At 43.4% G+C, this 23,552-nt stretch overlaps 1 protein-coding gene across 1 annotated transcript in view; it reads left to right on the forward strand.

Annotated features, from left to right (window-relative positions):
• Positions 1 to 23,552, forward strand: part of eys (eyes shut homolog) — a 445,373-nt gene that overhangs the window by 298,459 nt on the left and 123,362 nt on the right. The window contains exons 35-37 of the mRNA XM_037532720.1: positions 1,855 to 2,005; positions 3,131 to 3,243; positions 13,868 to 14,109. Of these exons, the coding sequence (XP_037388617.1) occupies positions 1,855 to 2,005; positions 3,131 to 3,243; positions 13,868 to 14,109 (506 nt within the window). The remainder of the gene's footprint in view (positions 1 to 1,854; positions 2,006 to 3,130; positions 3,244 to 13,867; positions 14,110 to 23,552) is intronic.

Here is a 23,552-nt window from a genome sequence, read left to right on the forward strand (position 1 = left end):
CCCTTAGAAACAACAGCCGTGAAATTGCAACCATGTCCAGGGCGTGGACATGTGAGTTTAGACTGTCAACAAAAAGATGGCTCAGTGTTTTGTTTCCCGGCAAGTATTTCTGCTTCCATATTTGAAATATTAATATCCTGCAGTAATAATTTTCACATTCGGGCTAAAATGTGGGGGAAAAGCTGCTTTGCAATATTATGGAAAGGCTTTACTTGAGGTGCGGCCTCGTAACACATTCACACCGTCTTACATAGACACTTCATAACATGTTTACATCAACATTTACAAAGTATACGTTTTACATGACGTTGATATGGACTACCGTGTCATTTTCCAAAATAAAAGTCCTCCTTTTTTATTGAAAGTATATTGAAAATGGCTCAGCCAAAATGAAAAAGACCTCGCTGTCTTCCTGACATGCTTCACCTACGTAACCTTCTGACCACCTCCTTGTTTCTACGCTCACTGTCCACTTTATCAGCTCCACTGACCGTATAGCTGCACTCTGTAGTTCTACAGTTACAGACTGTAGTCCATCTGTTTCTCTGATACTCTGTTACCCTGTTCTTCAGTGGTCAGGACCCCCATGGACCCTCACAGAGCAGGTACTGTTTGGGTGGTGGATCATTCTGAGCACTGTAGTAACACTGCTGTGATGGTGGTGTGTTAGTGTGTGTTGCGCTGGTGCGAGTGGATCAGACACTGGTCAGTGGATCAACTGATTATTTACAGGACTACCCACCTCGTTCAGTTGGATAGAAACTGTATTCCGAATGGGCTCAACCAGACAGGACTGTTCCGATTGAGGTGTTTGCGTGTACGTATTCTATTCCGGTTGAGCTGTTAGTCGGAATGGATTTTTAGGATATAAATCAGATTTTTGAGTCTGATTTCAGTGTTAAACAATGATAAAAGGTGCAGAAATGTAAAGGATGGTTCTGTATTCCACAAAACAGTATAATAATAATAATAATTTTAATATAATGGTTTAAAGCCTGTGGTATTGATTATAAATCATCAGAAGGTCTCAGTGTTGAATTACACCATGCTTTTGTTATCACCAGCCTGAATTGCCTTCAAAGAGTTCCTGGGAGAAAAGGCGATTAGAAAGCCAAACAGCCATTGGAGGCCGTCTCTGAAGTAAAATGTAGATTGAATACATTTTTCCGTCCCTGATTGGTCGATATATTCATTCAGTGCGGCTCCCCAGAACCGCGTTTTATGGCTTGCCTCAGAAATCAGTTTCCTCCATGTTTCTGTTTGCTTCTCTTTCTTTTCAACACGGAGGCTGAGCCTGCAGAAAACAGAGCGCCGAGGCAAAAGTGAAAACTTCAAAGTCATAACTCGGTGCTAAAATTCGACCGGCCGTGTTTTGCAGGGAATAATGAATAACCAATTCATTGTGCATCCTGCCTCGCTCTTAATGCACTCCCTTCTCTCTCCCCGTATCCATGGAAACACTGCATGTATTCCCCCCAACCTGTTTTGGGTCTGAATATTTAAAAAAAGAGAGATAAAAAAAAAAAGAGTAATAAAAATAATAAAGGTAAAATGAGAGCTAGAGCTCGGCTTTAAAGTGATGTGTTCCTAAAGCAAAAAAAAAAAACCAAGCTTATTAACATAAGCCGGAGAGCGTTAAACTACTTTGGTGGTATTTTTGATAAAGAACATCATTAATTTAGCATATTTTCTAGCACTGAGCAAAGAGATAAGCAGGGACCAGACGTCGGCTTTAGACATGCAGACATGATCCTGGTGACTGCACCGCAGTCGCGTTCTAAGCTCGGTTCTTTTGCGCTTTAGCATTTTAATGAAAAGTCTCCTGCCCTCCCCACCCCCCACCCCCCACCCCAGACAGCATCTGGCTCCGTGCGAGGCTGAGGTCACCGTGTCCGGCTTTCAACGAGTCCGAAGCGTCCCGAGCAATTACTGGTCAGGACTGACCGTTCAGATGACGGGCCACGTTTTCATAGGAGGTCTACCGCTCAGTCACCCTCCATACAAGGTAAGAGTTTTCCAGTTACTGGACAGCGCTTGTTTTTGTAAAGGCCATTTTGAGATGTTTAATCTGTTTGGAAGTCTGAGAGAAATAGTTTTGTGGAAAAATGAGTTTTTTTTATTAACGATTTGGTTAATCAGCCAAGACGTGTTCACTTCTAACATGCTCTTGTTTATGAAAATGAATAAATATACACACAGAATTCAGGCCATCTGAACCATTTCCCACCAAACCACTCTAATTCACTTTGTTTACATCTCTCTGATAGAGTTTTGAAATGTGCACTACAGTATCTCCACACAGTTTGAGGCAAGTGTGTGATAATGTAGGCATGCAGTTTCCTAACAACCACCTGGAAGAGCTGGTCGACCCCAAAACTGCCCCCATCAGATAAACAGCGCTGAAAGCTTTGATCTCTGAGAGGGAGGAGAAGATCAAGCTGCTTCAGATCTGAGAACATCCACAGGGGTTTCTGTCCATCCTTCCACTGTGAGAAGACCACTCAGCGCTGTGGGTCTGAAAGGACGTGTAGCTGATCAAGAAGAACCTCACTGAGAAAAGGAGACGGACACATCAAACAGAGAAATATACATCAAACAAAGAGGCAGTCGTGGGCTGGAGGTTAGGGAACTGGCCCTGTAACCGGAAGGTTGCCGGTTCGTTCCCCAGCGCCGACAGTCCATGACTGAGGTGTCCTTGAGCAAGACACCCAACCCCCAACTGCTCCCCGGGCGCCGTGGATAGGGCTGCCCACCGCTCCGGGCAAGTGTGCTCACTGCCCCCTAGTGTGTGTGTTCACTAGTGTGTATGTGTTGTTTCACTTCACGGATGGGTTAAATGCGGAGGTGGAATTTCCCCGTTAAAAAAGTATCACTTAACTTAAGAAGCTGAACAATGGACTGACCACCCCAGAGTCCAGACCTCAATTCCACTGAATTTTCTTTAACACACCAACTCTATTCGTACAGTGATCATACCATATGAACAGTGTAAAAGTCTGATATATATGTATATGTGTGTGTATATATATATTTTTTCATTCTCAGCCTCAGGCATGAGTGGTTTTTGCTGCTTTCTTCTTCTAGAAAAACAGCCTTTGACTTCTCCTCTTCTACTCTTCTCTGCCCTCAGGGAGCCGAGCCTCTCTACAACTACACCGGCTGTATGGAAATAATTGAAATTAATAGGCTCAGAGGATTTCGCACGTCCACCGCTATCACTGCAAACAACGTTGACAACTGCAGGTACATGAATTTGGCTTTTGCGTGGGATTTGTTTCATAGAATTTTGGACTTCTTTGCTCAAACCGTCTGCCTCTTTCTCTCTCTCCCTCTTTCTGGGAAAAAAAACTCAGAAAACTTTTCAGCTTTTTACGTAATTTGAAAATGCCTGTTATTCCTCACATTTTGTGTAAATTTCATGATGAATGGACCAAAAGAAAAGCATTTTGGAGATACGAGGTTTTCTTCTGACAGCAGTGATATATATATATATATATATATATATATATATATATATATATATATATATATATGGCACACATACCTGCCAGACCAAAACCCCCATTGTTTTCCATTTGTTGACATAATTGAAAATCCTTCTCCTGTAAAGTCACCTTTTTGGAGATGTGAGCTTTTGGTCAGACAGATTCTGATCTTTATTTACTTGGTCATGAGATCCTCTGATGTCCTCATCATGCCTCTAAAAGCACCGGCTGCTATGGAAACTAATCGGATCTGATCTCCCATGCTTGCATCGCGGGCGTCAACAGATGTCAAAACAGTGACGTACACTAACGGCCAGGCCAGGGTTTGTGCAAAGGTGGTAAGCATTAGTGTTCACAGGTGATTAGTTGCTGTTACTGGGATGAGAGCAAAGGTGGAGCGAGTTGGGACCAGCTGGTCCGAAAAGTACCTTAACAACACCAAGACGTGGGTGAACTGCGATCGCCACCCTTTGGCCCTGTCTGTGGAGCGCTTGATCTGAGAGTCCAGAGTCAAACAAGGCATCTTACAACCTTTGCAGTTATGAAACTAATAGAAGTGTTACAATAAAATATAGCTGTGTGCCAAAAAAGAACAGACGGCCCAATTTATTAACAATTATACAATTAAAATAAAGTCTTTTCCAGCATTCTGAGTGAGGAAGACTACAATAGTTTAAAGCTGAACTGTGGTTAGCACTGGTGTGAACAGGGTTCAGTGCATCCTCAGTGATCAGGAACGAATATGACCACATAACATTGTGGTGTGAATGCTGTAACATCCCCATACGTCCCCAACAGTAACAGGAAGACTGTCCAATCAGCTGCGTCACTGCAGGATGCATAGCTTATGGTCATATGTTCCAGCCCTGGTTGTGCTGGTACAAGTGTATCTGGCACAGAAGCGTTGCCGGTCTTACTTGCTTACAGGCCAACTTTGTTAGACACGCTTAGCTTTTGTGTTTACAGTCAGAGACTGTAACTCATTTCTTTTCGTACACAAATTGTAGACGTCATTGTCCAGCCCTTCACCAGTGGCCGAAGGACCACTGCCAACTGGTTATTTTGGCTTTGTGGCCAGTGCTCAACCCAGCATTGCTAGTGTGTAGAAATTCCAACAAAGCGGCTGTGTCTGATATTCATTCCATCACAACACACGCTTACTACTGGCGTCAGGACTACTGTTGTGCTGAGAGCGGCCCACCACCAAAATAATATCTGAAAACAGGTGGGCTACCCATTGAAGTCACAAATGAAAGGGAAAACCGTCCTGTTGTCGGAAGAAAACCTCGTATCTCAATAATGACAACTTGAGAAGGAGTAAACCTGATTTACTTTGAACGAAAGTCAATGGAACCAGACTTTTTACCAAGTCATTTTGGGCCGTTTCCTTTGGTCCCTTCATCATGAAATGTACACAGAATATAAAGAACAACAGTCATTTTATGTCAAAAACAGCAAAACGACCAAAACTGAGTGCTACAGCAGTGATATAAAATGTCAGAATAAAGCGCTGGGCCAACACAAGTTGCCAGAACCACTTCAGTGCTGCTTGGCATAGATTCTACATGTCTCTGGAACCGTGCTGGAGGGTTGGAGCGCCATTCTTCCAAAGGATATTCCCTCAGCTGGTGTTTGGATGATGGTGGAGATGGTGGTGTTGCTCCAAAATCGCCCATAAGGGGTCAGCTAGGTTGAAATCTGATGACTGTAACATGCGATTTACATTTCTCATCAAACATTTAGTGAACGTTCCCTCTTAGGGGACCCAAACCAAATGGCTTGTGCCCCAGCCGAACACTGAGGGGTTTTTGCACTTCACCCCTACCGTAATATCTCTGTCTGTAAAGCTGCGGTCGGACAAAAGGATGAGGGTAGGGACGAGGTTGGCGTAATGAGCTGGCATCTCAGATTGAGCGGAAAGGCGAGTGGACCTTCTCCGGGAGCTGACTGAGGGGTAACGTAACAGCTGTTATTCATAAGCATCACGTAGAATCTATTAGCCTTAAGTTCAGCTTGTTTCTCTTCATCAGTTATTCTGCCTGTTCTCATCGTTTAGGTCTTTCGGACTTTTTCTCACGACAGCAGGGGGCAGCGAGCTCCGTGTACTGCAGCGAGCTCCAGGCCGTTTGCACACCGATATTACGGTGGAAAACAATTCGCAGGAAAAAGTCAGGAAGGTTGTGCATTATATATAAATCCTCCAATTGTCCCTAGAGGAGTTATGCACTACTACAGTATTCTCTCTGGTCTACGCCTGCTGACTGATGCATGTTGCAAGCTGGCGGTAGTTTGGAGTAGTTGCGTTAGGAGGCCAAGGCCAGTTAGCGGCCTTTGTGACTGCGTCTGGTTCGTATACCTGAATTTTTATAAGTTCAGCCATGAGATCACTTGGTCGTATGTTTTTTTCCTGCCTGATTTGACCTCATCAACATGCAGAAAGTCGGTTCCGTGAAGCATGATGTGGTTTCATCAGGGCATGAATGGATATCAGCATGTCCTCTCTGACTAGATTATGTGGAGATGAATATTGAGCAGCTGAATAGCTTCTGCCAGAGAGCACGATCCCGACAAAGGGCGAAGGAAACGTCACGGCCCCACTTTGTTTTTCCTGTGGTCAGGTCTTTTGTTTGACTTTGTACACTTGAACTTAACATACAGCCCTCATATTGATTAATATTGCACACTCGTACCACCTGAAGCGAACAGCCTTAGCACTTTTTTAACATCTTTGTATGCCCCAATTTAGACCAGCATGGCGTTGAGTGATGGGGGGGAGAAGGGGAGCCACCCAGCCATTGGAAATAGCGCTTTCAGTTTATCAAAGAAATCTACAGGGAAGTTTTCTGCATACCTCCAAACTTCAGTCTTGGTGGTTGGTTAGGGTAGTGGGTACCACCTCTGCCTTCTACGCTGTAGACTGGGGTTCAATCCCCTGCCTGGGTAACCACCCTCCACTATACCAATAAGAGTCCTTGGGCAAGACTCCCAACACCACCTTCGCCTGTGTAAAGCGATCAAATTGTAAGTCGCTCTGGATAAGAGCATCAGCCAAATGCCGTAAATGTAAAATATACTAATGATATTGTAAATATACAAATGAAATTATGTTCTCTGACTTTTGCACAGCACATGTACCACATGACTGAACTATATTACCCCTGAAAGTACCAAACTGAAAGGCTCACGTAATTAATTTATTTCTTTACACGTTCTGAGACCCGAATCTCGCTGAACGAGCTGAAACACGGCCTAATGGATGGAGCTTTTTCTGCCCTCCAAAGTCACAGCGCTTCCCTTAACGCTCCCACTGTAGCCAACAGCTCGAGGGCCAAAAGGGTTTGATAAATTGCCCGTTCAGCCCAGACGCCGCACAGCCAAGTCTGAAAACATGAAGTATAAAATGACATTCCTGGAGCTGTGGACGATTACTCGCTCATTCTTGTGCTATTTTGTGTGCAGCTAGGGACAAAAGCGTGTGTGTGTTTGTGTAAGGAGCCATTTTTGAGCAGCGTAGCGTGAAGCAGTGAAAAATACCAGCGAAATCCTGCCGACAGCACCGTTCGCTTCAGTGTGTGGTGCTTGTTCCAGGTTCCTGATACTGAACCTTGATCCAAATCAGAAGGAGAAAGTAACAAGTCCCAGCTGCTCTCATTGACATAGTTGAGGAGGGCTCAATTTGAGGGGGTGGTGTAGGGATGCCATGTCTTTGGACAAAACAAAAACCAAAATGATATATCTGTGTGACCGTCGTCATGGTTGCCAGATCCATGGTTCTCCACACAAGCGCTGGTTTGAAGGTTGTGTGAAGGCAGTTGTGGGAGGAAATTCAAAAGTTTCAGCGTCTGGTGGGTTTTTTAAGGAAACTCTGGGCTGAAGATTTTTACTGGACCTGGCAACCCACCATAGATTTACATTTATGGCATTTGGGCTGACGCTCTTATCCAGAGCGACTTACAGTTTGATCATTTTACACAGGTAGGCGAAGGCGGTGTTAGGAGTCTTGCCCAAGGACTCTTATTGGTATAGTGTAGGGTGTTTACCCCCAAGGTGGGGATTGAACCCCAGAGATGTTACCCACTACACTAACCAACCACATCCCAAACTCTGTGGAGTCTTTAAAAAGACAGAGAGTCATGATATCGATAACGTTAGTGAATAACGTTAATAGGACTGAAATTTGGATCTTAGTTTTTTAGGAATTCTTTTAATATTTAAAAATAACAAACAGAGGCAACAGCGCATCTCCGGAATGAGAACGTCCGCTGACGGTGTGTTCGCGGCAGCTTCAAAAGATCTGGTGGCTGCTTTTGTGTCTCAGAGGAAACACGTTGAACGCATGACAGCATGTTTCAAATGTTTCATGGGGATAAAAGTGTTCAGGTAACGGTGTTGAGGAAATTTTAGACGACTCAGTAAAAATGTAAATATTTCATAACCTCTCAAGTATGACTCACGAAAAATAATGTGGCAGACACGGGATGTTGTTTGAATTCATATGTCAATGCAAAATGATCATTGTTGAAGGGCTGTGGTGGTGATATTTCCACAGTATTGTTATAGTACGTTTCCTAACAGCAAGAGGATAGTGAGCCACTGTTGACCTACTGATGACAAAGCTGGTGGTCCACTGGTGCTTTGATCTGTGTTTTTCGGGCGGGCCACCATTGTTTAAGCAGAGTATTAGATAAAAGATCTGCTCATCTTCCACTCACAGTCCAATTAACTCATTTTTCTTTCTTCCTTTCTTTAGTTCTATGTTGTAAATTAGTCAATTCTAATCCAGCTCAGTGTCAACAGTAATATTTTCCATAAAATCTTTTCATATTAGTCATTGTTTTTTTTCTCTCTCAGTTGTTTGTGACATTTGTCAGACACAGCAGTGCTTCTGGAGTGTTTAAACACTGTGTCCACTCACTGTCCACTCTATTAGACACTCCTACCTTGTCGGTCCACCTTGTAGATGTAAAGTCAGAGGCGACAGGTCATCTGCTGCTGCACGGTTTGTGTTGGTCATCCTCTAGTCCTTCATCAGTGGTCACAGGACGCTGCCCACAGGACACTGTTGGGTGGATATTTCTGGTTCTCAATCCAGCAGCGACACCGAGGTGTTTAAAACCTCCAGCAGCACTGCTGTGTCTGATCCACTTGTACCAGCACAACACACACTAACACACCACCACCATATCAGTGTTACAGCAGTGCTGAGAATGACCCACCACCCAAACAGTACCTGCTCTGTGAGGGTCCATGGGGGTCCTGACCACTGAAGAACAGGGTAACAGAGTATCAGAGAAACAGATGGACTACAGTCTGTAACTGTAGAACTACAGAGTGAAACTATGTGGTCAGTGGAGCTGATAAAGTGGACAATGAGTGTAGAAACAAGGAGGTGGTCAGAATGTTACACCTGATCAATATATGCTCACAAACGGCTCCCAAATCCTGCGGTCACCCTTCACCCTCCCAGCTTGATTCCCTTATTGTGTGAAAGGGAAGACCAGAGTAGCGTGTGGAAACTGACCATAAGCAGTAGTAAAGTCAGGTTTCTTAGTTTTGTCCAAGAATATAGAAACTAGTAAAACTTTTAGCTTGAATAATTTCCCTTGTTAATGCTTCTCTCTGCGCACAAGTGAATTGTCAATCCTGTATTTATTTATTTTTCACAATATAATGACCTGTTTGTTTATGTACCGAGAACAAATGACGCCGTGGTATCTGTTCTCCTGTGAGTTCCAGCAGGACTTTTCCAGAAGGACTTTCATACGTTCGCCCATTCCAGCCGCTCCTCGCTCTCCGTGCTGAGTGTCTGCCTTAAGAACAGTTTCTGCAGGATGCTGACATCGACTGACCGCTTGCCCTTTGAACCTTTTACTGGTCTTCACAGTGTGGCGAGTGCCTGCTTGGCCCATCGTAGCGTCTTGTGGTGAGAATAACATGCAGTGGGTCGCTGCAGGTCCTAAATCAGATTTAATTATGCCTTAAAATATTGCTGTGGTGGTCCAGGAAGGGGAGATTCCCTGGGCTTTCTCACTGGAGCGATCGATACTGGTTCACCGTCTCTCTGTAAATTTGGTTCGGTCTGACGGCCCAAACGGTTCAGGATGGATGCGTTCACATCCCAGTTAAAGCTCAGTAACGTGACGGGTGGGACGCCGATGGTGAAACTGCACTTGCTTTATGATTTTAATTTCACAAATGGGGGGTGTGGAGGACTTTTTCTTTTTTTTTTTTTTTTTTTTTTTGCTCTGCTGCTGTCCGGCGTTAATTAGTGTTGGCGGCAACTTGTTGAACTCCCACCATAAGCCGTAGATTTCGTTTGAGTACTTTGATCTAGTTACGTGTTCTGTTCATTTTCTCCGTGAAATAAGGCGAACAAACTCGTTTTTACTTAAAACTTTAATTTTAGCGCACAGTTATTGTTTATTTCTTATTATTTATTTATTTATTTACAGAACATGTTGGGGGAAATGTGACAGTTATTAATGCAGTTTGTTTTATTTTTTTCCTGATATGTTAAACTCAGCAAATAAGCAGTGGTTCTGCGGTAAATTTTGCAGAAGTATGTCTATGTAGAGGGACTGTAGAGGGACTGAACATCATTTACATTTACATTTATGGCATTTGGCTGACGCTCTTATCCAGAGCGACTTACAGTTTGATCATTTTTACACAGGTAGGCGAAGGTGGTGTTAGGAGTCTTGCCCAAGGACTCTTATTGGTGTAGTGTAGGGTGGTTACCCAGGTGGGGATTGAACCCTAGTCTACAGTGTAGAAGGCAGAGATGTTACCCACTACACTAACCAACCACACCATCACTGTTGGTAGAAAACCTAATATGTCAACAGGAGACGTTAAAACGTTATTACCCAAACATCCCCGTCCCCCGTCCCCACCCCGAAACAGAAGTTCATGTAAATATATTTTATTGTCCAAGTAATTTTGGGGCCCTGTTATTGGTCCTTTAATTGTAGAGGAACAAATTGACCAAGGGCGCCAAGACTTTTGCACACACTTCTACATACAAAAGCGCTCTTAATCTCAGAAGCCAGTCTGAACCTTAAAGCCTGAATTCTGTCTGAAGCAACAGTTTTATAAATAACAGTGAAAGACTACATCTCCCAGAATTCCCTGGAAGAGCACGTGACTGGGACGCTTCATTCCTCAGCGGACTCAATCTCCCAACACCAGCCAATCCGTTCTACTTTGCCTGAACACTGAAGGGCCTCACCTGGATCTGATTATGGGGCCCCGTGTAGTTCAGTGAGAAATCCTGGGCTTGTAGTTTTGGTCTTTATTGCGTCTTCTAAAGAGCGACTGAGTGGTTTTCTTCTGTTTGTTTATTGTAAACTTTTTTATTTCTTCCAGTTTTTCTGGACTCTGCCTTCGATCTTTTCCCGTGGGGGCAGTTTGTTTGGATTTCCTTTGTTATTATGTACATTCAGGTTTTTCTCGTTTTTGACTATGTAAAGTCTATTTTTGCCACACTCGTCTGACCAGCCTGGTTGCGTTACAGCCCAAATCTATACGTGATCAAGCCTGTTAAGATTACAGACCAACTCTGTGGAGCTTAAAGTGAGTATGTGGTGATTTGGGCAGTGGAGAAACGTGACTATTAGAGCAAAACTCAGTCAAACAACGAGAAAAAACACCTCCGTGATGACGTTAACGTCTGCCAGCACCCCTGTGTTTTACTGTAGTATGTTTCAGCTAAGCTAACGGTGGTGCACATAAACGCATATTAACAATCGTAGACATTTGAAGCTTGATCAAGATATTCTGTGTGTTTTAGGTGAAACTTATTAATATAATTAATATAATTGGGGGCAGTCGTGGGCTGGAGGTTAGGGAACCAGCCTTGTGACCAGAAGGTTGCCGGTTCGATCCCCAGAGCCGACAGCACATGACTGAGGTGTCCTTGAGCAAGACACCTAACCCCCAACTGCTCCCCGGGTGCTGTGGATTGGGCTGCCCACCACTCTGGGCAAGTGTGCTCACTGCCCCCTAGTGTGTGTGTGCTCACTAGAGTGTATGTGGTGTTTCACTTCACAGATGTGGAGGTGAAATTTCCCCATTGTGGGACTAATAAGGGTCACTTAATCTTAATGAATTAACCAGTAAAGATTCCTTTAGTCAGACAGAACAGCTACTGTACTGAACTGTCCCAGCAGGTCAGGGTAGCTGGTCAGTCTAAAGGCCCTTTGTGGCTTAGTTTACATCAGAATGTGTCTCTAATGACCAACATGTCCTATTTTGTGAGAAAGAAGACAAAGACAAGACGAATGAATGAATGTTTATCTTGTAATTAAGACCTATAAGTTCAAATCTTGACTATTTTATTACTTTTAAGGCTTAATATTAATACAGTTTAAGACAGTAAGGGTTTTTAAAGAGCTGGAAGAAGACAGGCAGCGTTTCAGCAACATGTTTTCATGGTTTATAAAGTTTTTCCCGCAGTCACTGAGCAGAGCGGCCAGACGGCCAAGAAGCAGAACCTGATTGGTCGTCTTGTGTGTATTCAAAGTGCTGATTGGCTCACAAATAGAACCATATAGAAGTTAGAGTTGAAGTTTTTCCTAGATAAAGAGTGCAGAAATGCACACTTAACACCTCACACAATGTTAAGAAGTGTCACAGAATAAAAAGATGTGGAAATAAAACTCAACTTTGACGAAACTGTCAGGTAGAACTTTATAATTCTGTGCGGATGAAGAGTCGTTAGCGCTGATCCGCCGCTGCTGTGTCCCGATCCTGACCTGGTGAAGCTTATATTCACAGTCAGTGCCGCATCTGGGACGTTCACAAAGACTAGAGTGACGTTGTTCCCTCCTGAAATTGGTCTCACTTACTGGAAATCAAAGTTAATTCATCCCACCATCAGTTCATATGTATGTTGGCTGAGAATCTGAAGCATTAGGCATTCTGTGCAGCTCCTGAAGGCCTAAACAACCAGAGAGTTCACTGGGCTGTATCTACCCAGCCACCACCACCAAAATGTAACAATGAAATATGAATATGATGATAATGCTTAAGTTTAAATGCAAAAATATGGTGACTTCATTAAATAAAAATGACCTGGAAATTGCAGACGAGTATTTTAATATTCACAGATAACATTAGGCCTTCTGTAAAGACCCTGAGGGCTCGCCTCTGGATTTGCCATGCAGTTTGCCTGATGCTAATTGGGAGATAAACCTCCTTTTTAGCTACATTAGCCTCATATCTGCAGTGTAAAAAAGTCTTGGTTGTGCGACTACATTTAGGAAAACTGTAACTGAGTAACTGAGTAAATGTAATTAGTTTCTGTACTTTAGTATTTTTGGTGTATCTGTACTGAAGTTTCTCCGTTCTGGGCGACTTTCTCCTTTCACTCCACTACATTTCAGAGTCTAATATCCGACTTTTTCCTCCTACATTTTGAGAAATCTGTCATTCCTTTTGGTTTCTGTGTGTATAAAAACGTCACATGTCAAAACGAAAGAAGCGCAAAGCCAGAGCACCAATCAGGGCCCAGCGGTCACTTTGTTTAGAGCTGGTTTTGACCTGTTGGCCATACCGACCCAGTGCAGCACGCGGTTCAACGTCAGCGCAGCAGCGTAAAACTTTGGGAGAGTCTGTTCAACATAAATGATGAACTAACCTAACTTTGTGTAAATAGAGCTCAATATAGAAATATGTCCACATATGCAGTCGAGACTGACGCGGCTTTTTTCTGAATTTCTACAAACACCATTTCATTTTATAGTAAATGAGTTTGGGCTGGTTTGTGTTTATGAACAGACGCCTACAGATCAACATAGTAAAGGAGCTCATCTGTGATCCTGAGTTTAAAGCCAGTTTTTATTCAACTTAAACTTGGAACTAAGTTGTAAATAAATCTGAAACTGAAACTTTGCTTGTGTGTAAAAAGTGATTTCAGAGCCACTCGGTTCTCCCTGATGGAAACTGTTTACCTTCAGTGTTTTGTGCTTCTGATCATTTTAATAGACGTCAGCGTCACTAATTAATGACGTTCTATTAAAAGACTGGTTTACCAAGAGAGACGCTGGAGGACTTTCACCTGAAATGAGTTCATGAAGCCAGTCTGGTTATAAAAATGATAACAGGACATCAGAGCCAGAATTACTCTTTTAGTACTTTTACTTTATACTTAAGTACATTTGAAGGGAAATACTTTAGTACTTTTACTCAAGTTCTACTTTTACTTTAGTAATATTTTACCTTGGGTGTCTCGACTTTAACTCAGATACATGGTTTGTGTACCTCGTCCACCCCTGTTTGTCAGGTTACAGAATGACTGCTGCTGTTGCTGCTGAAGTGTATGATTTCCAGTTCCATTCCTTGTTTAAAGGAAAACCATTGTGACTGGCTCATTTGTCTTGCAGGTCTATGTGGTATCAGGACACCCCAGTGGGCACTGTGGCTCCCCCTCCTGTGTCCAGCCCATTTGAGACCACCCCCAATGGAGCAGACATCATTACCCCTCTCCCTAGTGCCCCACCGCCGGCCTGCTCCGATGGGCCTTGTCGCAACGGGGGGACGTGCCGGCCGCTGTCATTGCCCAGCGGGGCTGCAGCTTTCCTCTGCGACTGCCCTCTCCACTTCACAGGGCGCCTGTGTGAGAAAGGTAAGCCTCCTGTCCCGTGGTGCGCCTTGCTGACTCGTCACTTGACTAAAAAAACGACAGAACATCCTCACTTTAGTCCTCTGACCTCCATACACAGAGTGTCAAGTCCATGAAAGCCAGCTGAGATTCGATGCACAAATACAATGGCTTTGAGAAGAACCTTAAATTGGGTACTTAACGTAACGGGATGCAAACGGGTGCTCAAGTACGCAGTTACACATTCGAGGTGTATTCAGATGTTCAAATCACTGTTCAGGTGTTTGTTTTGTGTGTGTGTGTGTGTGTGTGTGTGTGTGTGTGTGTGTGTGTGTGTGTGTGTATGTATATATTTTTTCCAAGTAATTTTGGGTTTTTTCTTTTAAGTTCAGTTAAGTGATACTTTTTTGATCCCACAAACGGGGAATTCCACCTCCACATTTAACCCATCCGTGAAGTGAAACATCACATACACACTAGTGAACACACACACTAGGGGGCAGTGAGCACACTTGCCTGGAGCGGTGGGCAGCCCTTAAAAGTAATAAAATAGTCAAGATTTGAACTTATAGGTCTTAATTACAAGATAAACATTCATTCATTCGTCTTGTCTTTGTCTTCTTTCTCACAAAATAGGACATGTTGGTCATTAGAGACACATTCTGATGTAAACTAAGCCACAAAGGGCCTTTAGACTGACCAGCTACCCTGACCTGCTGGGACAGTTTAGTACTGTAGCTGTTCCTGTCTGACTAAAGGATCATTTACTGGTTAATTAATTAAGATTAACTGGCCCTTATTAGTCCCACAATGGGGAAATTTCACCTCCACATCTGTGAAGTGAAACACCACATACACTCTAGTGAGCACACACACACTAGGGGGCAGTGAGCACACTTGCCCGGAGTGGTGGGCAGCCCAATCCACAGCACCCGGGGAGCAGTTGGGAGTTAGGCGTCTTGCTCAAGGACACCTCAGTCACGTGCTGTCGGCTCTGGGGATCAAACTGGCGACCTTCCGGTCACGAGGCTGGTTCCCTAACCTCCAGCCCACGACTGCCCCTTTTGGTTCATTCATCAGTTTCTCTACAAAGTTAAGAGCCACAGGTGTTTTCAAATTATGTCACAAATTCTCGTTTTTTTTGACCGCACAGGAGGAAAACACCTTTCATCAGTATATAGACCCGTATATGCGACGTGCGGCTTCAGGTCTTTATTCACAAGTCAGATAAGAATGAAAATAGATTGCAGAAACGTGCTGCTCTGCTTTAGGTTTAAATCACTACCACATAGATCAACAATAAAGTGGTTTTGCTGCGTCAGTGCAAACCGCAACTGGCAGCCAAGCCATCAAATGGGTTCAAAAACACATTAAACATTGTAAAATGGTCATTTTTAAAATGAAGTGAGTTCACTGTGGCCTGGCATGTTGTGTCTGCACTATGTGGCTCTACCGTCTATGAATATAGATGACATATTGGATCTCATATTGGATATGCTCAGATTCAGTGCATGTATAAAAAAGACCGGATATATTTATGTATCTGTGTATTGAACTGTGGCTTCCTAAGCAGGTCACATGTAGTCCTCCTGAGACGAGAGGCTTCTCGAGAACTCAGGCGGGTAAAAGTTTGCCCGATTCTTGCGCAACACTGTCCACTTTAAACCTCGTCTCGCACAGACGCCGAGAGAAACTACCTCCTTAATCATGACTGACACCAAACCCACTGAGCTGCTTTAAAAGCTCGCGCCGTGTGCTGCAGCTGCCCTCGCTCTCCATCAGAGCCGTGGCGTCATCAATTATGAGTTAAGAGCTGAACGTTCCTTTTTGTTCATATTCAGAGCCACGTGCTCCTCCGTGGCACTAATTGTGTTTTCACTGCGTTTTCCACCGTCTCCCGCTGAGGCTGCACTTTTGCGTCCGTGTCGATAAGCCGATGCACAGGTACAGAGCTAATTTGCTGAGTCCCAAGTTCATTCATCTCTATCGATGGAACATTCAGATCTTGTGGCAGAGGAATAACCGGCAACAAATTAATTAAAAATCATTAATCCCCCTTTGCATGTGCCAGGCTTTGTGCTGTGTTTCGGCTGAAAAGGCCCGTGGCTTCGTGTTGATCGCTTCAGTGAGTTATTAAGGGGGGATTTGATCATGAATAGCTGTGAATGCAGTAGCTGGCAAAGTTTTGTCACGGCACAGGGCTCGTCGACCCAGTGTGGTCTTTTGAAAAGATCCAGCGCCCACCCTTCGTTTACCTACTCCACTGATTTTTTTAAAAATGCATGTGTGATTTTAATATTAAGACATAAACAGAGTGGGTGGAGTGGTTTGGTGTGAAACGCTCCGTTCTAGAGAAACGTACCAGTCAGAATTGTTCACAGTGGTGGTGATAGGGCGTCTGAATGCCTCTACAAGGTTCCTCACACAACGTTATTACATAAAATGCTGAAAAAATATGTTGAATGAAGCTTAAAACATTGTTTTTTGATAGTTTTGAGAAGCTTTTGGCCTAAAACATTTTTAGAAATCCATTCATGGTGGAGGGTTCCATGATATGCAGGGCGTTGTGAGTCAAAATAGTCCCCAAACAAAACATATTATTTTCAGATTTTCCACTGTTTTCCATCATCAACATTCCATATAAACTCAGAAGACTCGTGTGGGTTCACTGGTGGTTCTGGATGGTAAATAAAGTGTCTATATCTGTGTTGTAGTCATGGCGACGCCTGGTTCCCATCACCGCCACTGTAAAGAGATCCTGAACCATTTCACACCAAACCCACTCTGAATGACTGGAATTATGGAAGTGATTAAAGTCTCAGGAGATGTTTCTGAGGAAGATAGATGTGATATATTTTTCAACATAAGGTAGGAAAAGGTGAAAAATCAGAAAAATGATTCAAAGCTGCGAAGTAAATGTGGCTCCTAACAACCACCTGGAAGAGCTGGTGGACCCCAAAACTGCCCCCATCAGATAAACAGCGAAAATCAAGCTGCTTCAGATCTGAAAACATCCGCAGGTGTTTCTCTCCATCCTTCTCGCAGTTAATGGTCTTAATGGTCATTTTAGTTGGAGATCAATGAATGGAAGGTGGTCTCTGCACATCTGCGGGTGAGTTTTAACACCCTTTGTGCAGTGGTGGGTACAGACTAGGATTCCTGTTACACGGCCCATCTTAATGGTGCTATCAGCTCTTAGAAAGCTGCGTCCTGCAGAAAAAGCTTTATACAGATAAGGAGCCCAACACCGTGTGCATAGCACTTTCATCCTGCTTTGCTGCAATGGACAGTGGCTTTATCCGCTGTGAAGCCGGTCTGCTCTGGAAAAAGCCATGTGAAGAAAATCATTTGGTGAAAATTCTGCTTTACACAGTTTTCCCTGGAACTGAATGGCCAAGACATGTTTGGTGTCTGAAGTTTACTTCTTTGGTTTTACATCAGGCTTGGGTAGTTAACCTCTTATTCTTCAGGGTATATTTTGGTTTGTCCCATCTGAATTAACGTGACCAAATCAAAAGGCAAATTATTCAGTAACTGCAAGAAATAAATGCACATTTTTATTTTATGTTTATTGTAAAAGCCCCTCAGATTAACAGAACATGTGTTTATGATCTCCATGTATCACTACATGCTATATATTGCTGCTGAAAGCCAAAAATCTCTGACGCTCTTTGTGTTGTTTTCTAAAAGTGATGTTTCCAGAGCAGATCACTGAAGAGACGCCGTCTGTTTATAGTTTAGAGCCCAGATTTGGGGAAAAACGGCTCGACTTTCAGTAGAAAAACAAAGTTCAGCTTCTTTTATTATAAGGGTTTAAAATGACATCACCGTCTATTAGACTGGAGAGAAGAGCTACAGCCTCACACGACGCCCAGCTTCTGAATGGAGCTTATGGAATATGAACGTTATGAAGAACATGACCGAGTGCGGTTTGGAACCACCGGTGGTCTCAAGGAAGGAAGCTAATGTGGACCAATTAGCATCATGCGAATGCATGGGTGAACACACTTGCACTGAAATTTTGTGCACAATATGACCAAAAGAATGCGGACCCCTGACAATCACATCTAAATGAGCTTGTTGGACGTCCCTTTCCAAAACCATGGGCGTTAATATGCAGTTGCACCCTTTACAGACGCCTCCGCTCTTCTGGCAAGCTTTCTACAAGATTTTAGAGCGTGTCTGCACTCATGTAGGCAAAAGATCATTTGTGAGGTTAGACATAATTGTGTAAAATGTCTTTGTGCTGTAGCATTAACATCACCCTTCACTGGAACTAAGGGGCCCTCTTAACTCCTGAAAAACAGGCCCAGCTCATTATCCCTCCACCACCAAACTTTACGGTTGGCACTATGCAGTCAGGTAGATAACGTTCTCCTAGCATCCACCAAACCCAGACCCGTCCATCAGACTTACAGACAGTGAAACATTGAGATTTGTATGCTTTTTAGCAGTATGTGACGCTGCTCTGTGGGTTTTTGTGGTCAGTTGTTGCTCCTAGACGCCTTCATTTCTCTATAACAGCACTTACAGTTGTCTGGGGCAGATCTAGCAGGGCAGAAATTTTCCGAACTGACTTGTGTCAGAGGTGGCATCCTATGAAAGAGCAATATTTAAAGCCACTGAGCTCATCAGTACAACCCTCTACCCTCCTCAAGGCTATTTTATCCACCTCTTTGCATGGATGCACCTCAAACATTAGTACTCAGAACTCATTGTCACCATACTTTTGGCCATTTATTATATGTCGCATGGCTAAAAATAGTTCTAGCTGCCATCCTGGATTTTTTAGATAACAGTCATACCGTGTCAGAAATGAAGTTAGATGGCACTGAAGGCAGAGAGGCAGTGCTTCCTCTCGCAGCACACAGCCTGTGTGCTGCAGTATTTCAGTCTGAGTATTAAGGCCCAATTAATTTGATAACGTTGCCCTATCAGTCATCATAGTGCTGAACAGCACAAATATTATTAGCACCGTGTCCTCTTGACCGGCGAGATAGACATGCTAGTCTGCATGAGTGGACGAGGGGGAGGGGGCACTATCTGCCCGAGATAGCGCTGACCCTCCGGTAACGAGGCATGCTTGCCACTTTAATTTCTCTTCTCCTTGTACTTGATTGCCAGACAGCACCAGCGTCAGTGCCTGAGTGGAGACATAGTCATCTGCATTTTCCACGCCTGCAGGGTCCTCAGGGTGAAGGAGGGTGCACAGCTATACACTACAGGCCAAAACTATGGAAGCAAGTGCTGAAGTTTTATGGAAATTTTACAGTGAAATTGCTTATGTCATGGAAAAAAGAATGAACTTGCTGTTTTTGAAGTTTTGCGGGGTGCAAAACATGCATGCAAACAAAAATTCATCCCTTTATTCCATATATATATATCGCTGCTGTCGGAAGAAATCCTCGTATCTAAAAAAAAATGGAGAAGGAAAAAACATACAAAACAAAAACACACTCTACTTTTAATGTAAGTCAGTGGAGGCAGACATTTCTCCAAGCAATTTTGGGCTGTTTCTTTTTGTCCGTTCTTCATGAAATTTACAGAAAATGTAAAGGACAACAGGCATTTTCAAATGATGTCAAAAATGAAAAAATGTCAAAAATGGAGATTTTGTTTGGACAGCAGCGATATACAAAAGATTGGGTGCCTCTAGCCCATTTTACCGACCTTCAAAGCAAAAGGCTTTTAGAATAAAAGCTCTTCTGCGGATAGTATTGCACAGTTACTGTTTATTTGCCGAATTTAACTGTAATGTCATGCAATGAGTGGAAGAACATTTTGTAGCCCTGGGTTGTGCTTCGGCCCCCTTCCCCAGGGGGATGAATGTAGACTTAAAGGGAATTGAAAGAGAACTCGGTCTAAACTTGGAGAAGGAGCGTCTTCTGAGGACGTGAGTGAATTGTCTAGTATAGTCGTCACATCTTCATCAGTATGGTGTTGATTTGGAGCTCATTTGAGGCCTGAACATCGAGCCGGACCTTCTTTTAGAGCTCGCACGTGTGACATTAATATGTCAAGATGTACGGCTTGGTGTGGAAAACTCCCTCCGACTTTTAAATGATCGTTTCAGGCTTTATAGGGCGACTCACAGCAGTGCACCCTCACCAAGTTTTCTAAATGTATTTCTCCCGAATGCTGCTTCTTTCAATTTCTTACATAGCGCTGCTTCGCTGTCTGAACATTTTATTTTTCCGCAAAGTTAGTGTTCCTTCTGCACTTCGGGCCTGGAGAGTATTTGAGTGAGCGACAGTACAATACGGTAACTGTATCTCCACATCGGTTGGCACGAGAGGCTACCTGGGCTGTGTGATTTCAGAGTCTTCGCGGTCGCTCTGCGAGGGCTGCTGTCGCCGGCGCCGGCTTGGAATGATGTTAGCAGCACAAGCTGACTGAATTAGGGCAGCCATAACAGCGCGCCACGTGCCATGCACCACAGAGCGACGGCCGGGCCTCACACGCTCCTCTACAAACACACAATAAATTGCATTCTATTTATGATGCTCACCAAAAACAATGCATATCTCACGCAGTATTCACACAAAACCACGTGCCAGAATGCTAAGAATGCTTGCCTTTTATATGGCAGGATGGAAGCATTACATTGGATTCATTGGACTGGCGTATTCCTCCCCACAGTCTAAGCCATTATTTACTCTCTTGCTTTACAGAGCATTAAATGTTTTATACTTTACTGCCACAATATAACATGGAGACTGGGAGAACTGTCAATAAAGCAAGCGAGCTTTATACGCACGTACACAAAAGAGGAATGGGCATGTTTGCTGTTTATGAACAGGCTTTGATTGAGCAATTTGGGTTGAGTGGTTGAGCGAGTGCAATTTGACCACTTTATTTCCTACGGGCGTTTACGCCGAGAATATACGGAACCGCTTCTGGAACATACAACACTGCTTCGAGATGTTGCCTTCATTATTCCAGGATGAAGTCTTAATATGTGGAATTAGAGCTCAAAGATAGTGTGTTTACAAGGCCTGGCTTGTAAACATGCCACCTTGCCTCCTACAGCGGTGCTGCAGTAGTCGCTACACTCTCAGAAGTAAAGGACCTAAACTGTCGCCCCTCTCGTCTCAAGGGTCCGTCTCAGTACCTTTAGTCAGGGAGCATAACTGAACCATAATCCACTAAAGTTATATGTTCTAAGCTGTACTAACTCCACACACCCCGTCTCGCCTTCAGGACTTTTATTTTATCATTTTAATTTAAAACATTAGGTTAGGAAAAGGTACAAATATGAACTTTTCACCTGGAAAAACTGATTTAAGTACGTTAAAAATCACTGTTGGACTTTTGAGGGAATATGTACCTAGCGACACCCTAGCAACCAAGAGGGAAAACATAGGAATGCCCAAGGGACATCTTATTAACTAACTGGGATAACGTAGGATTGGCCTAGCACCACCTTAGCAACCAACTGGGAAAACATAGGAATGCCCTAGGAACATCTTAGTAACTACCTGGGATAACATAGAAATGCCCTAACACCACCTTAACAACCAAAAGGAAAAACATAGGAATAACCTAGGAACACCTTAGTTAACTACCTGGGATAACATAGGAATGGCCTAGGAACACCTTTGTAACTACATGGGAAAACATAGGAATGGCCTAGTGACACCTTAGCAACCAACAGGGAAAAACATAGGAATGCCCTAGGAACACCTTAGTAACTACCTGGGAAAACATAGGAATGGCCTAGCACCACCTTAGCAACCACCAGGAAAAACATAGGAATGACCTAGGAAGACAATGGCCTAGCACCACCTTAGCAGCCAACAGGAAAAACAGGAATAACCTAGGAACACCTTAGTAACTACCTGGGATAACATAGGAATGGCTGAGGAACACCTTAGTAACCACCTGGGATAACATAGGAATGGCCTAGGAACACCTTAGTAACCAACAGGAAAAACATAGGAATGGCCTAGGAACGCAATGGCCTAGCACCACCTTAGCAGCCAACAGGAAAAACAGGAATAACCTAGGAACACCTTAGTAACCACCTGGGATAACATAGGAATGGCCTAGGAACATCTTAGTAACCAACAGGAAAAACATAAGAATGGCCTAGGAACACAATGGCCTAGCACCACCTTAGCAGCCAACAGGAAAAACAGGAATAACCTAGGAACACCTTAGTAACTACCTGGGATAACATAGGAATGGCTGAGGAACACCTTAGTAACCACCTGGGATAACATAGGAATGGCCTAGGAAGACCTTAGTGACTACCTGGGAAAACAAAGGAATGGCCTAGCGACACCGTAGCAACCAACAGGGAAAACATAGGAATGGCCTAGTAACCTGGAATACCATAGCAACAGCCTAGCAACACCTTAGCCAATGAAGTATATTGGAATTAATCTAATATACTGTAATTAGCTGAAATCAGAGTTTCATTACTTCATTAGAGAAAGAAACAAATTGAACTCCTTGAATATGCAGTAATTAATATAAGAAAGACAGAAATATGCATTGAGTTATTATACACTACAGAGTGTCTGACAGCGTTTTAATAAACAAACAGCGGGAATTCATATCCGTCTGTTCGCTCTCTGACTTCCATTGCGTGTTTTTCCAGATGGCGTAGCACGTGAAATTTGGACGCGCGGAAAGTTTCATGTCAGCAGCCGTGCCTAATGTCAAGCTGTCATGAAGATGAAAAGGCTTTGTTTTTGCTCTTCAGGAATTTTCTGCAACTTGGTCAGATCCCGGTCTCCTCTGGGAGCCGGCGGCTGCGAGGACGTGCCGCTTGCCTTAAGACTAATACCACAGGCCGGGCTTTGTGTCAGGGCATTAGTAAAGTATATATTGTGCTCCTCCTTGGAGAAAACTGCTCAGCTTGGTTTCTGGGGGATTTCGGAGATTTTGTTGGCACCCTCAAGCCGCCAGTGGGTGAAAGGGTATGTGTCATCGCTGCTGTGGCAAAGCTTCGTATATCCGGAGTGGTGTTTTCTTTACTCTGTGTGAGAAGAGGAAAAAATGTTCAGTGTTAGTGTAACAGGAGTGTATTTCCAGTCATTTTAGGCCTTTTATATTGGTACATTTTTCCAGTTCTCATAACATGTAGAATGTTTCACATGGGGGACAAAGGAGTTTGATGGTTTTGATGAAACACTTTCTGTGCTATATTTACATATTTTTATATTTATATAGAGTCACACATGTTCTACAGGGTTTTGGTACTATATATATATATATAATTTTTTTTTCTTTTTCCAGTATGTTAAATTGAGCAAATAAGGAAAAAAATACACAAAATAGTATATTTATCTGTGTTCCCTATAGATTTGTTCACTTATTTCCTCTTAGAAGACAAACAAAGCTTGTAATTTGACAAACCACAAGGAGCCGAACATTGTGACGGCTCCCAGATGAAGCAAATAATGTTTATTATCTCATAACAGCAGCACATATCAAGATACTGGACATGTTAGACGGTCAGT

Source organism: Pygocentrus nattereri, chromosome 22 (assembly GCF_015220715.1).
Source record: "Pygocentrus nattereri isolate fPygNat1 chromosome 22, fPygNat1.pri, whole genome shotgun sequence".
In the NCBI taxonomy this organism is placed as follows: domain Eukaryota; kingdom Metazoa; phylum Chordata; class Actinopteri; order Characiformes; family Serrasalmidae; genus Pygocentrus; species Pygocentrus nattereri.